The 16,043-nt window shown below is 39.4% G+C and overlaps 1 protein-coding gene across 1 annotated transcript in view; it reads left to right on the plus strand.

Moving 5' to 3' along the window:
- RNF207 (ring finger protein 207) overlaps nucleotides 1-16,043 on the plus strand; it is a 56,596-nt gene that overhangs the window by 27,609 nt on the left and 12,944 nt on the right. The window contains exons 8-12 of the mRNA XM_066605698.1: nucleotides 2,601-2,647; nucleotides 3,580-3,652; nucleotides 4,365-4,433; nucleotides 4,537-4,605; nucleotides 7,277-7,398. Of these exons, the coding sequence (XP_066461795.1) occupies nucleotides 2,601-2,647; nucleotides 3,580-3,652; nucleotides 4,365-4,433; nucleotides 4,537-4,605; nucleotides 7,277-7,398 (380 nt within the window). The remainder of the gene's footprint in view (nucleotides 1-2,600; nucleotides 2,648-3,579; nucleotides 3,653-4,364; nucleotides 4,434-4,536; nucleotides 4,606-7,276; nucleotides 7,399-16,043) is intronic.

Raw genomic sequence — 16,043 nt, forward strand, 5'->3', positions numbered from 1 at the left:
CCCTGACTCGGTTTAAATGTCTCCAGCACTCTACAATACCCGCACACACTCACTGCCACCACCAGCTTTTATATCACAAGCAAACTGGAACCCAGACTATGAATCATGAACACAGCCTTCGGAGTTATGACTCATTTAAAAGCGGACAAGGTTCGACTAATAAATTGCAGATTTATTCTAAAAAAAGATTATCAGTGCTAGATTTCTATGTAAGTACAAAAATATACAGAAAAGGATGTTACAGTGGAGATAAGGTTTACAGGCAAACAAAACAGTCAGTACTTAAAATAAACAAGGAAGAAATAACAGAAAGATACCAGATTTGGGATGTTCGGTCTAAGCTTCCGATTGTGCAGAATCACAGGAATCAAACAGGAAAGTCCATATGCCGTAGCGCATCTCCGAAGGTCTGACACTGGGTCTGTCTGACCCCCAATTTTTAAGGTTTTCTCAGAACACACCTTCCCCCGCCCCTCCAAAGTCATTCTGTTAGGGAGGGGGGGTAAATGTGTTCGTACCTGTGAAAAAAACCATAATTTCCCAATTCAGTCAAATCTCCACAGGAGATCTTTCGATTTGGAGTATATGCCTGGCATATTTCCGGTCATGATTTTATCTACTCAGCAATACCAAGCATCCAGAAAGTATACCCAGGTACACGGATACACCATTTGGGGGTGTTCTAGGGCCTGCAGCTCCATTACTTTAGATGCGCTTTAATCAGCTGGCCTGCCTAATTCCGAAAATATAATTCATATCAGGCTAGGACTTTCATGCGACCAATATCCATATTAAGAGATTTCCCCTCTTAATCTGATTTTTGGAGCCAGGGTTTCTGTGAGAAATACTAGAGGTGTCAATGCTTGCTGGCAGGGAGGTAATTAGCATCCCCTGTCACTGGTTAACTTTATTGTTATCATGATCAAGCACTTCTGAGGCCACATGCATCAGAGTTCACTTTAGGAGGGGTAGAGATGAATATTGAACAGCCCACTCAACTTTTCCTTAGTCCAGAATGGTGGCCAGTTGACAGATAGTTGGGTGACACTTTACCAATATCATTATATATAAGATATACAACTCTCCCCGGTCCAGTCTAGAACTTCCCTCCTCGTAGAAGCTGATCTAATTGGTTTGACAGGAGTGACCTTTTATAAACCCATGCTGATATGGAGTAATACAGCTATTTTCCTTAAGATACTCCAGGATAGCATCTTCTAAAAGCCTTTCAAACATTTTACCCACAATAGAATTAAGAGTTACCAGCCTGTAGTTCCCAAGTTCACTTTTCAGCCCCTTATTGAATATTGGCAACACATGAACTATACGCCAACCCAGTAGTACAGACTCCGTCATTATGCAGTCCTTAAATTTCAAAAATAATGGTCTGTCTTTTTACATTATTTAATTCTCTTATAACCAAGGGGTGTATGCCATGAGGACCCGGCGATTTGTCTATTTTAATCCTTTTTAAGGCGGCTCTGCACTTCTTTCTTGGTTAAACTAGTGACATTTAGTGGAGAGTTTACTTTCGCACTCTGCATCTTATCTGACATTTCATTTTCATCTATGAATGCTATGCTATCCTTGAATTTTTGGTAAAAAAGGGGAGTAAGACCTGAGAAAACTCAGACCTCAAGGTTGCATTTCAGAAAGGCAGATTTTGAAGAACTCAGAAAGAAGGTGGGAAGAATCCAATGGCTGGATGTTCTTAAGGACAGAAATGTCCATGAAGGTTGGGAAATATAGCGAAATGAGATTCTCAAAGCACAATCGTTAACAATCCCTAAAAGAAGGAAGAATGGGAACCAGGATAGATGAACACAGAACACAGAACTTGCACACATGTTAAAAAGGAAGAAAAATATGTTTATCAAATGGAAAGAGGGGGGATATCTAAAGAAGAATATAATCCGGTCTGCATAAACTGTAGGGCAGGTGTCAGAAAAGCTAAAGCTGATAATGAATTGAGGCTTGCAACAGAGGCCAAAAGCAATAAAAAAAGGATTTGGAGGTATGTCAAGAGCAAAAGAAAATAAATTGTTGATTTTATGCCCCTCAATTTGGACCTCTGTTATTCTGTCAGGTCTATTGGTTAATATTAAGTGCAAAATGGCCGTCCTACTAGTTGGGTCCTGTGCAAGTTGGGTAAGGTAATTATCTTTAGTAATCGACAGAAAGTTGTTACCTTTAAGAGATCCACGGGTTTCGGCACCCAGTTTATATCCGGATAGTTAAAGTCTCCCATTATAATTACCTCATTGTGATTTGCTGCTTCTTCTATTTGCCTCAGTAATAGATGTTCAGCGGCTTCTGTTATATTTGGTGGTCTATAAAAAAAACCTATGAGGATTTTATTATTGTTTTCCCCTCATGTATCTGAATATTGTGTAGCTTATTCTTCTAGGTAATATGTATCACTGTGAGTTTAGAGTATCTGTTCTATAGAAAGACTTGGGCTTTACAATTAGCTACATCACTAAACTTCTTGAAATGACCTCTGCATACGTTATAAGAAAATCATAGAACTAGTTAGTACAAAAAAATCTCATGCAGTCTTCAGTATATCTCATTCCTTTGATCCTTTAAAATCTTCACAGGAAAAGCTGGCCGAGCGCAAGAAGATCCTTCTGAAAGCTGTTCAGTGGTGAGAACTCATGTTAAACTGTTTGATCCATTCTTAAGTTAGGAGGAGTGACATAACACTTTTTACCTGGGCCTACGACGCAACCAGTAATAACTCCACATTAGTTCTTACAATTCATGAAGAGAACAAAGACACAATATTCTTGCTGTCAAAATGATTCACAATAAGAAAGGACTCCAACAGTCCATATTGTAAGTCAATGGGTTCCATCACGCGCCATTGGGGACCTATTGTACAATGGATCTGCTATTGTATTGTGCTTTCCATTCTGACTGGGCGCCATGATACAAATGTTATCAGAACCCTAAAGTGCCCATACACAGTAGAGGAAAGCCATCTAAACATACTTTGGTTGAACCAGTAGCCTGTCAAGTGTGTTTCCAGGGATCCTGACTCTCCTCCGATGGCAGATGTAGTGGAAGAAGGATTAAGTATGTTCAACTTCAACATGTCTGATTGTTCACACAGGAGATACATTGTTACTTGAGCTGTCTGGCCGTTGGTTACACCACTCTCTTTTTTGGTATTTAGGTGAGCTAATAACCGAGCGGCACCGACAAGTGAACGCTTCTGACTCACTTGCCTTATCAGGTCCTATGTTTACGCAGGATGATAGCTGCCTGTAATTGATCGTTTGAAGGATTACTTGGGTGACTTTTTGCCCCTATATAAGTACCAAAAGGTATATGTGCAGCTTTAGGCTGGTTTCACAAGAGTGTATTACAGCCTAACCAAAGGAATCTATGATGCTGTGAGTTCAGGTCAGTAGAACCGCGGTTGGTCCAGGATACTCGTCTATTTTATGGGCACATAAATGCACCCATAATATGCTCATGTGAAACTGGCCTCATAATGTAATATTTCTAGTAGGGAAACATGTTGTGCATTCATTAAATTGTTTTATTCTTATATTCTTTTTTTCATGTTTGCAGCCAATATGAAGAGAAGGAGAAAGCCTTTAAAGATCAACTCTCTCACCTGGCTTCCCTTCTACCCACCTTACAAGTAAGTGACCTCTTGTTACATCTGCAACACATATACAGTGCTGAATGTTACATAATAACCTTGAATCACAATGATTACAAAGAGGCTAGAGTGCATTTACACTGTCCTTTTTATATACCTTAGGTTTCATTTATTTCTATTTGCAAGATATCTGCTTTCCATTAGAGCATTGAAACATTCTTGAGATCAACCCGAAAACTTGTCCTGATGATATCCAGCTTGTATGCAGCATTTGTTACAGTGTATCAGATCTTTCTCTTGTGATAGCCAGTGTATCATTGTCAGCTGCACATGATTAGGACAGTTTTTGAGCCTCAGGATTTAATCAAGTATGTATCCATTCACTGTTAGCAAGCAGAAATCTTGAAAATGGTGAAAGATGTAAACGAACAGATGTAAACTATGTACAAGAAAAACTGTCTTTGTTGTGTATAATAATCAATCATAGAGCAGCTTTCATTTTTCAAGGGAGCTACAGGAAATGAAAGCTGAGCTGTGATTGGTTGCTAAAGGGAACAAAGACAGTGTTTTTTTTTGACAGTGTCATAAATCTCACCCAATGTACTAAAGAATGATACAAAATTTTTATATAAAAGGGGAAGTCTTTTTTAACCATTTATTATTTGCAATGTTTGAGGGGGACTAGGAAAAAGGGGACTTTGTGCCCCCAGACTGGTGTATTTCTTTGAGCATTTCTTTTTCTGTGTGTTAGGTCCATCTGGTCACATGTTCTGCATTCCTCAGCTCAGCTAACAAGGCTGAGTTTTTGGACCTTGGCTACGTAAGTCTCTTCATATCATAAGAGCACATATATACATCAGCTATAGGGTGATTCAGGTTTTGTTATGAGTCTCTAGAAATAATCTCACATAATCGTCCTACAGCAACTAATGGAACGTCTGCAGAAAATTGTAAAACTTCCACATCGGTTGCGACCATCACAGAGCAGCAAGGTAGGTTAAATTGTTGCTAACTTTTTGACAAACTTGTGCTTATGTGATCGCCAATGCGATTACTAACAAAAGTGCAAATCACTTTATTTACTTAATATGATGTTTTTGTGCTGAAAAATCATGCTAAAGCTCTGGCCTCTAGGCGTTTTTCCTTTCTTTTAGGCCGCTTCCACATGGGCAACACGATATGGATGCGAGAAAATTGCAGCGCTATTGCACCGGTGGTCCATGCGATATCGCTGCGCTTTTTTGCGGCGATAATACGATTTTGTGTCACTACAAAGTTGCACGTGGTGCTAGAAAGTCGTGCGACTATGTAGCACCACGTGTGAGGATTTTCGGGGGGGAGGCTTGAAATATAAGCCCCACCCTGAAAATAAGCACCAACTGCATAAAAAAAACATACATCACCTAAGAAGTGCTATCAGCTATGGCGCATCTTCTCCCCGGTCCCTGGCAGTTGACTTTAGGCATTTCTCCCTGGTCAGGGATTTGTGAATCCCCACCTCCAAGAAGCGCTGCCTCTGATTGGCTGAGCGCCATGGCGCTCAGCCAATCAGAGACAGCGCTTGATGGAACAATCACAGCCCTTCATTGATTCATTGAATGACTGTGATTGGTTTATTGAGTGCATGGCACTCAGCCAATCAGAGGCAGCGCTTCCTGGAGGTGGGGATTTACAAAACCCTGACCAGGGAGAAATGTGTGAAGACAATGCCGGGGAATGGGGAGAAGACATGCCAGAGCTGATTATTCTTAGGTGAAGTAATGTGTTTTTTAATGCAGCTAGGACTTATTTTATTGCTTTTACAGTAGGACTCTCTACTCTAAAAGTTGCATCACACCACACGAAAACTATGTTTTTGTGCAATGCAATGCAACACATAGGAAGGCTCCATAGGGAAACATGGGCTACAAAAATCGTGGCTGTATAGAGCATGCTGCAATTTTGTAGTCTCGCAATGATGCAGGCTACAAAACATCGCTCGTGTGGAAGAACCCATAGGAAAGCATGGGCTCTACATACATGCTATTTGTAGCACTGTCACATTGCAATAAAATCGCATGAGAAAATCACCCGTGTGGAAGTGGGCTTAATTTTCTGTCCACTGTTTGCTGTCATGGGAAGCCTGTCTCCACTAGTAGAGACACCTGCCATAAATAGAGTACAGGAAGTGTGTGCGGGGGAGTTTTTGCTTGCTGTTGTCATATGTTACTCATATAAGTTTTTGAAGAGGAGTGGGGAAGTTGTAGATAATACATAGTGATTTACTGTCACAGCTACTGAAATCACAGCTACACTGCTCACTGCTGATGTATTAACCAGGGCTGTGGAGTGGGTAAGCCAAACCTCAGCCGCCTCAATTTTCCCATACTCCAAGTCCCAACTCCTTCATACATGACTCATGTTTTTTTAAGTGATAAATTTACTGTATTAGAATGGTAACATTTGTCATCACCATTTTGATAAAATAATCAGGCTATTTAGATAGAACATAAAACATATTTATTGGAATACAATTTCAGAACACAAAACTTTAATAAACTCTTATGAAAGTAAATATGCAAGAAATTCTGCATTGAATTAATTACACCAGATTTATAATACATGAATTCATAATTATAATTTATAATATTTTTTTAAGACGGGGTCGGTACGTTTCTAGTCTCCACCTAGCAGCTCAAGGAGAACTGAGAATTAGAGAAGCAGTCTGCAGAGAGGAAAATTAGTGAAAAATGCAAAATAAATGTCATATAACGACCAGAAATACTGTTATTCCTCATGCACATGTATAACAGCTTATTCTACAAAGTAATCTAAAAATATAAGTGGTGCTTGGGCTTGGAGAAAAAAAAAGACCTTTAGAGTTTTGCCTGAGCACCATTTGGAGGGAAAGGAGGGGGAAACAACTGCTATTCTAAGGCTGCCTTCACATGGACGTCAAAATCGCACAAGAGTTATGCATTGCGTTGCGAGACGCACAAATCTCGCACAAATATGAACTCCATTCTTTTGAATGGGGTTATACACATGAGTGATGTTTTCCTGCATGGCATCGCAATACAATGCTATGCAGGAAACAATGGTGGAGAGCGAGATATGGGGCCAGGATTAACAGCCCCATATCGCACTCGCCCGTGTGAAGTTAGCCTAAAGGTTTAATGTCTAGTTGCAAACAGAGCAGGTTAAAGCAGAAGTTGCATGTACTTGCAACTTGCAGCTGTCACTTCAGCCTGTGCAGAGGAGAGAGAGGGCCAGCAGAGGACAAGCGGGGAGTGAAGAAATCATACACAGATCCCTGTATGGTTTCAGATGACCACAGAGGAAAGGGCATAATAGACTTTTGACCGTGATCTTCTCCCCTCCTACCTTAGCAAACATAGAGCATGCTTACTTTTTGATTGCAAATAAGGGAGATGGAACAATACCTCTGCAACGCCACCTATTGGATGGCAGCATTCCTGCAAATCAATACCTGACTCTAAAGGCATTGATTTGAAGGAATGCTGCCATCCAATATGTGGCGCTGCAGAGGTATTGTTCCATCTCCCTTATTTGCATATATTTCCCAGAGAGTCTCCTCACTCACCAGAGTTTCTTAGAAAGTTGCAGATCTTTTTCTTAATACAGTGCTGGAGATTCCAATAAACGTGCTGGTGTGAATTGCAGATCAATACAGACTATGCCGCCGAGTTTGCACGTTGTCTGGAGCCACTGCTAATGTTCAACCTTCGGCGTGCTGGCAGCGTGAGCAGCGCATGTGGTGCCTCGGGACATGGAAATGGATGTCTGTAAGTGTTAGTGGTATAAAAACCTTCTCATTACACACATACAGTATGTGGGGAACATTTCAGGATTTCAAAGACTAAAGACATAACAAATAAATATGTGTTTGTCGGAGAAGTTATTGTATAGCACACTATGGACTTCATTCTCAAAGAAGAACATTGCAGTTAGTCTGTTCCCAGCCTGACACTGCTGATTAGGTAGGACAGAACTTTGTTAACTCTGTCAGTCCCATAGAAACTGAATGGACCAACACTGCACATGTGTGACCACTGCTCCATTCAAATTCCTCCTGAGATGCCCATTCTAGTGATAGTCAGAGTACTAGCAGTAGGGCCATACATTTGTCACAATTCCTGTGGATAGGTTAACATTGTTTTTTTGTAGGATAACCTCTTAAGGAACAGTATGAGACTATTATTTGGGCAGTATTGAGAAAGTAATGGCCTCTGCTTACCTTATTCCGAAAGGAAGAGCGTCCCTCATACATATGTTGGCCAAGGGCCTCAGCTGATCTTCACCCAATCCTGGGGAGTATTCATATTTTGGTTATTGCTTGGCGAGCAGAGCAGCTGAAAAGTGATTTATGTTTCAGAGTTGTTGTCACTTTTAGGCTAGGGCTATAAGGCTACTTTGGTCACCACATGTCGCACAGCCAAAGATTGCAGTATACCCTGCAATATGGCAAACTAATAGTGCAGCATCCAAAAAGCGGACCACGGCCTAGGAGACAGCGGGGTAGAGTTTGGGCCTTGTCACGGTGGCTCTACTGTCTCCCACCCGAAGGGTAACCAGTGACACATTCAAGGGCAGGTTATTAAACGGGGAAACCCAACATTGAATCACTTTGGTCTCTTTTGTCATGGGTGACGCCACCGTTTCTTCTGCAATGAGAAATTCCTAGATGGCGGAGTAAATCCTCTCTCGCGTAGCTTCCATGGGGGAATTCCTGGTTGTCGGAGTAAATCCACACACACATGGGTACTTTTAAGAAGCAGCCTCCAGAAACGGACGGGCAACCGGTTGTTTTACTTAACTTCAGTAACAAATACAGTTCAGCAATTTCCTGGACAGGTGGAGTGATAGGAAGAACTCATGGGACCACAGGAGAAACCACAGCCACAGTTATCTGTAGGTCTTGGCCCGGTACCACACTCTCTTCTCTCTCCTAATCTCTGTCAGTCCACACTCACGGTCAGGTTCACGCTGCCGAACTCCTGGGTGTAGTAGTTCCCGACAGTCGTTAGGCTATTCTCTAAGCCTCTTCCATTCTGCACCACACAGATTAAGGCTGGGTTCACACAGGGTGGATTCACCATGGCAGATCCGCTTGTGGCCGCTAAACCTATGATTAGCCAGCCTTGTGGACGAGATTAATCAGCAGCATGTCCATTCCTTTTTATTCTTCTGTTTCGGCCACGCTCTCCTCTGTGGGAGCGCCGGCTGCAATGGAAAAGCGTGTGGCCATGTCGCTTCAAAACCTGTGGCTAAGTCGCGGCCAAACCGCGAGATTTCCACCAGGAATACGCCGTGTGGGAACCCAGCCTTAGGCCGGCAGCACACGGCCGTGACGGGCTCCGACGCGGAATACCGCGGCGGAGCCCGTCACGGCGCCCCCCAGAGACCCCTATACTTACCTGCGGATCCGGTGTCCTCACTCCCGCATGACGCTTCGGCGTGACGCGCTGCAGCGTCATGTGACACGCCGGCCAGGTCACATGGCACGCCCACCACGTCACATGAAGATAGCGTGAACGGGCGGCTTCCATTGACTGCAATGGAAGCCGTCCGCGCGTACACCCGCGGCAAATAGAGCATGCCGCGGGTGAGGTCGGGTGATTTCACACGGAATTCCGCACCGTGAGCCCTGAGCTATTAGGTTCAATAGAACCTAATAGCTGCGGGCAACGCAGCGGATTTCCAACGCAAATTACGCGGCGGAAATCCGTCCGTGGGAAGGAGCCCTTAAAGTACCTGTGTGGAATTTCTGAAGATCTCTCTTCTGCAGGTCCAGAACAGAACACTTTCAACTCCAAACTCTCTCAGAACTCCCTTGCACAGGCCTTGCAAGCACATATTGCACAAGGTCACATAACAAATAAACAAATACATTTTTCAGACAGTTAGCTCACATACAAGACAATTAACCTTTTCAGTGCTGCAGCTAGGCAATGCACACCATTCTTGCAACATAGAAGACACTGACAAGACAAATAGATGCATACAGTTATGAATCAGCCTTGTTGTACTCCGCAACTACAATAGAAGTCGCACTGTCTCACAACTTGCCAGACCCCGACTACAGATTGCAAGAAATCCAAACTTACTGGATTTCTTGCATTCATCGGATCACAACAAAACCACATTCACATCTGTTAGTTTCCGATGTTGTAGCGCTATGCTGTGATCTTTGGCTGTGCAGCATGTGTCGCAACCAAAGTCACTGCGTAGCTTTAGCCTCATGCAGACTATGTAAGGGAACTAAGTTTTAGACAGGTGTGGAAAAAATGCTGCAAAGTAAGAATGTTTTCAAAAATAGAAGTATTAATACCATATATACTCAAGTATAGGCCTAATTTTTTAGCACATTTTTTATGCTGAAAAAGCCCCCCTCGGCTTATACTCGAGTGAGGTAAAAAAAAAACAACAGCAAAAAACTCGCAATACTCACCACCCAGCCTGCGTCTGTGTCCCCGACGAGATGGTCTCCCCGGCGGTGTGGCAAGCTGCTTGATTGCCGGCTGTGATTGGCTGGCGCTCGATCCAATCACAGCGCTTACTTACACAGCGTTTACGTCGGGAGAATTTAAAGCCGAGCAGGGAGATGACAGAGGGGAGAATTCTCAAGCAGACAGCTGGGAGGTGAGTATTGCAATTTTTCTTTATTTAGTATATACTCGAGTATATAGCTAGGCTTATACTTGAATCAATAAGTTTTACCAGTTTTTTGTGGTAAAACTTATTGACTCGGCTTATACTCGGGTCGGCTAATACTCGAGTATATACGGTAATTTATTTTTGTCAATTAACTAAATGCAAAGTAATTGAACAAAAGAGAAATATTTGGTGTGACCGCCCTTTACTTTCAAAACAGCAATTCTATGAACATTGGCAAAAATCAGGGATTTTGAAGGATTATAGTCAGTTGTATGATTAATCAATTTTACAAAACAGGTGATAATGATCCTCATTTTCATATGTAGGTTGAAACACAGTCATTAACTGAAACAGAGACAGCTGTGTAGGAGGCTTGAAATTGGGTGAGGAACAGCTAAACTCTGCTACACAGGTGAAGTTGTGGAAGACAATTTCATGGCACAGGTTATACACCATGGTGAGACTGAGCACAGCAACAAGACCCAAGGTAGTTATACTACATCAGCAAGGTCTCTTACAGGCAAACATTTTAAAGCAGCCTCTGGTCTCAAGATGTGCTATTCAAGCTCTTTTGTAGAAGCACAAAAAATGGGCAACACCGAGGACTGTACTGCAGCAGATGAAAGACAGTTTGAAATCAAAAGATGTCCAGCAATGCCAACAGCTCAAAACTGGCAGAAACCAGTGGTATCCAGGCACACCCATCTACTGTTCGGAGAAGTCTGGCCAGAAGTGGTCTTCATGTAAGGACTGGGGCCAAAAAGCCACACCTTCAATGTAGAAACAAGGACAAGCAAATCAACTATGCACGAAAACATAGCAACTGAGGTGCAGAAAGATGGAAGCAGGTGTTCTGGACTGATTTGTCACAATTTGAAATATTTAGCTGTAACAGAAGGCAGTTTGTTTACTTGTCAAATGGCTGGAGAGCAGTACAATAATGAGTGTCTGCAGGCAGCAGTCAAACATGGTAGAGAGCGGTACAATAATCAGTATCTGCAGACAACAGTGCAGGTCCTTATTGGTGACGGTTCCTTGCAAGTCTGGGACTTCATTTTAGCAAATGGAGTTGGGATTTGGTCAGGATTACTGGTGTCCTCAATGCTGAGAAATACAGGCAGATGCTTATGCATTATGCAGCACCATCAGGTAAGTGTCTGATTGGCTCCAAATTTGTTAAGCAACTGGACAACACCCTCAAAAACATCCAGCCAATGTCATTATGTTGGAATAAGTTGGCGCTATACAAATAAATATTATTATTATTATGAACTATCTTCAGTGTAAATAAGAACAAGGAGTCCTGGAGGTGATGATACGACCTTACATGGCCCTAATCTTAGTATCATAGGGTCTATCTGGGATTACATGAAGAGGCAGAAGGATTTGAGCAAGCTGACATCCACAAAAGATCTGTGGTTAGTTCCCCAAGATGTTTGGAAAAAGCTCCCTACTAGGTTCCTTCAAAAACTGTGTACAAGTGTAGCTAGAAGAACTGATGCTGTTTTGAAGGCAAAGGGCGGTCGCACCAAATACTGATTTGATTTAGATTTCTCTTTTGTTCATTCACTTATGCATTTTGTTAATTGGCAAAAATAAACTATTAGCACTTCTATTATTAAAAGCTTTCTTACTTTGCAGCATTTTCCCCACACCTGCCTAAAACTTTTGCACAGTACTGTAAATATTCATTCATCTCCTGGTGAAGATTTCAGAGGTGGAATTCTCCTTTACTTACAAATGTTCTCATTGAGTAACAAATTATTCCTTTTAGTGATCTAAAGTGTCTCTGTTATGATTATTTTCTATCTTGCGCATTTTAAATTTCCTTCCGGGCCATTAATGGAGCTTGTTCTTGTCACAGTGCCTGGGAACAACTGTATGCATTAGTGACAAGCAGGTGACCTGGTTATGACAGGGTTGAGCACTGCATGAACTGATATTTCCTGGAACAGTGGACACGGAATACAAGACCAACTGCACAGAGAGAAGTCAGCAGCAGAAGACCTTAGGGCTCTATTTTCTGTTCTAAGCAGCCACTCCAATTTGTGAATACCAGTTTTATATATATTAGTACAGTATTATAGTAGTTTTATTCTTGTACATAGGAGGCAGTATCATAGTAGTTATATTCTTGTACATAGGAGCAGTATTATAGTAGTTTTATTCTTGTACATAGGAGGCAGTATTATAGTAGTTATATTCTTGTACATAGGAGAAAGTATTATAGTAGTTATATTCTTGTACACAGGAGGCAGTATTATAGTAGTTATATTCTTGTACATGGGGAGCAGTATTATAGTAGTTATATTCTTGTACACAGGAGGCAGTATTATAGTACTTATATTCTTGTACATAGGGGACAGTATTATAGTAGTTATATTCTTGTACATAGGGGGCAGTATTATAGTAGTTATATTCTTGTACATAGGGGGCAGTATTATAGTAGTTATATTCTTGTACATAGGAGGCAGTATTATAGTAGTTACATTCTTGTACATAGGGGGCAGTATTATAGTAGTTATATTCTTGTACATAGGGGGCAGTATTATAGTAGTTATATTCTTGTACATAGGAGGCAGTATTATAGTACTTATATTCTTGTACATAGGGGACAGTATTATAGTAGTTATATTCTTGTACATAGGAGCAATATTATAGTAGTTATATTCTTGTAATAGGGGTAGTATTATATCAGTTATATTCTTGTACGTAGGGGGCAGTATTATAGTAGTTATATTCTTGTACATAGCAGGCAGTATTATAGTAGTTATATGCTTGTACATAGGAGCAGTATTATAGTAGTTTTATTCTTGTACATATTGTCAGTATTATAGTAGTTATATTATTGTACATAGGGGACAGTACTATAGTACTTATATACTTGTACATGAGGGACAGTATTATAGTAGTTATATTCTTGTACATAGGAGGCAGTATTATAGTAGTTATATTCTTGTACATAGGAGGCAGTATTATAGTAGTTATATTCTTGTACATAGGAGGCAGTATTATAGTAGTTATATTCTTGTACATAGGGGGCAGTATTATAGTAGTTATATTCTTGTACATAGGGGGCAGTATTATAGTATTTATATTCTTGTACATAGGGGACAGTATTATAGTAGTTATATTCTTGTACATAGGGGGCAGTATTATAGTAGTTATATTCTTGTACATAGGGGCAGTATTATAGTAGTTATATTCTTGTACATAGGAGGCAGTATTATAGTACTTATATTCTTGTACATAGGGGACAGCATTATAGTAGTTATATTCTTGTACATAGGAGCAGTATTATAGTAGTTATATTCTTGTACATATTGCCAGTATTATAGTAGTTATATTATTGTACATAGGAGACAGTACTATAGTAGTTATATACTTGTACATAAGGGACAGTATTATAGTAGTTATAATCTTGTACATAGGGGGCAGTATTATAGTAGTTATATTCTTGTACATAGGAGCAGTATTATAATAGTTATATTCTTGCAATAGGGGTAGTATTATATCAGTTATATTCTTGTACATAGGGGGCAGTATTATAGTAGTTATATTCTTGTACATAGGAGGCAGTATTATAGTACTTATATTCTTGTACATAGGGGACAGTATTATAGTAGTTATATTCTTGTACATAGGAGCAGTATTATAGTAGTTATATTATTGTACATATTGGCAGTATTATAGTAGTTATATTCTTGTACATAGGGGTAGTATTATAGTAGTTATATCCTTGAACATAGGGGGCAGTATTATAGTAGTTATATTATTGTACATAGGGGACAGTACTATAGTAGTTATATACTTGTACATGAGGGACAGTATTATAGTAGTTATAATCTTGTACATAGGGGGCAGTATTATAGTAGTTATATTCTTGTACATAGGAGCAGTATTATAGTAGTTATATTCTTGTACATATTGCCAGTATTATAGTAGTTATATTATTGTACATAGGGGACAGTACTATAGTAGTTATATACTTGTACATAAGGGACAGTATTATAGTAGTTATATTATTGTACATAGGAGCAGTATTATAATAGTTATATTCTTGCAATAGGGGTAGTATTATATCAGTTATATTCTTGTACATAGGGGGCAGTATTATAGTAGTTATATTCTTGTACATAGGAGGCAGTATTATAGTATTTATATTCTTGTACATAGGGGACAGTATTATAGTAGTTATATTCTTGTACATAGGGGGGCAGTATTATAGTAGTTATATTCTTGTACATAGGGGGCAGTATTATAGTAGTTATATTCTTGTACATAGGAGGCAGTATTATAGTACTTATATTCTTGTACATAGGGGACAGTATTATAGTAGTTATATTCTTGTACATAAGGGGCAGTATTATAGTAGTTATATTCTTGTACATAGGAGCAGTATTATAGTAGTTATATTCTTGTACATATTGCCAGTATTATAGTAGTTATATTATTGTACATAGGGGACAGTACTATAGTAGTTATATTCTTGTACATAGGAGGTAGTATTATAGTAGTTATATTCTTGTACATAGGAGCAGTATTATAGTAGTTATATTCTTGTACATAGGAGCAGTATTAGAGTAGTTATATTCTTGCAATAGGGGTAGTATTATATCAGCTATATTCTTGTACATAGGGGGCAGTATTAGAGTAGTTATATTCTTGTACATATTGCCAGTATTATAGTAGTTATATTATTGTACATAGGGGACAGTACTATAGTAGTTATATACTTGTACATGAGGGACAGTATTATAGTAGTTATAATCTTGTACATAGGGGGCAGTATTATAGTAGTTATATTCTTGTACATAGGAGCAGTATTATAGTAGTTATATTCTTGCAATAGGGGTAGTATTATATCAGTTATATACTTGTACATAGGGGGCAGTATTATAGTAGTTATATTCTTGTACATAGGAGCAGTATTATAGTAGTTATATTCTTGCAATAGGGGTAGTATTATATCAGTTATATACTTGTACATAGAAGGCAGTATTATAGTAGTTATATTATTGTATATAGGGGACGGTACTATAGTAGTTATATTCTTGTACATAGGAGGCAGTATTATAGTAGTTATATTATTGTATATAGGGGACGGTACTATAGTAGTTATATACTTGTACATAGAAGGCAGTATTATAGTAGTTATATTATTGTATATAGGGGACGGTACTATAGTAGTTATATTCTTGTACATAGGAGCAGTATTATAGTAGTTATATTCTTGCAATAGGGGTAGTATTATATCAGTTATATACTTGTACATAGAAGGCAGTATTATAGTAGTTATATTATTGTATATAGGGGACAGTATTATAGTAGTTATATTCTTGTACGTAGGTAACAGTATTATAGTCGTTATATTCTTGTTTATAGGAGGCGGTATAATAGTAGTTATATTCTTGCACATAGAGGACAGTATTATAGCAGTTATATTCTTGTACATAGGGGCAGTATTATAGTAGTTATATTCTTGTACATAGGTAACAGTATTATAGTCGTTATATGCTTGTACATAGGGAGTAGTATTATAGTAGTTATATTCTTGTACATAGTTTCAAGTATTATAGTAGTTATATTGTTGTACATAGGGGGCAGTATTATAGTAGTTATATTCTTTTACATAGGAGGCAGTATTATAGTAGTTATATTCTTGTACATAGGAGGCAGTATTATAGTAGTTATATTCTTGTACATAGGGGACAGTATTATAGTAGTTATATTCTTGTACACAGGGGACAGATTATAGTAGTTATATTCTTGC

This window comes from Eleutherodactylus coqui, chromosome 6, assembly GCF_035609145.1.
Source record: "Eleutherodactylus coqui strain aEleCoq1 chromosome 6, aEleCoq1.hap1, whole genome shotgun sequence".
Classification (NCBI taxonomy): Eukaryota; Metazoa; Chordata; class Amphibia; order Anura; family Eleutherodactylidae; genus Eleutherodactylus; species Eleutherodactylus coqui.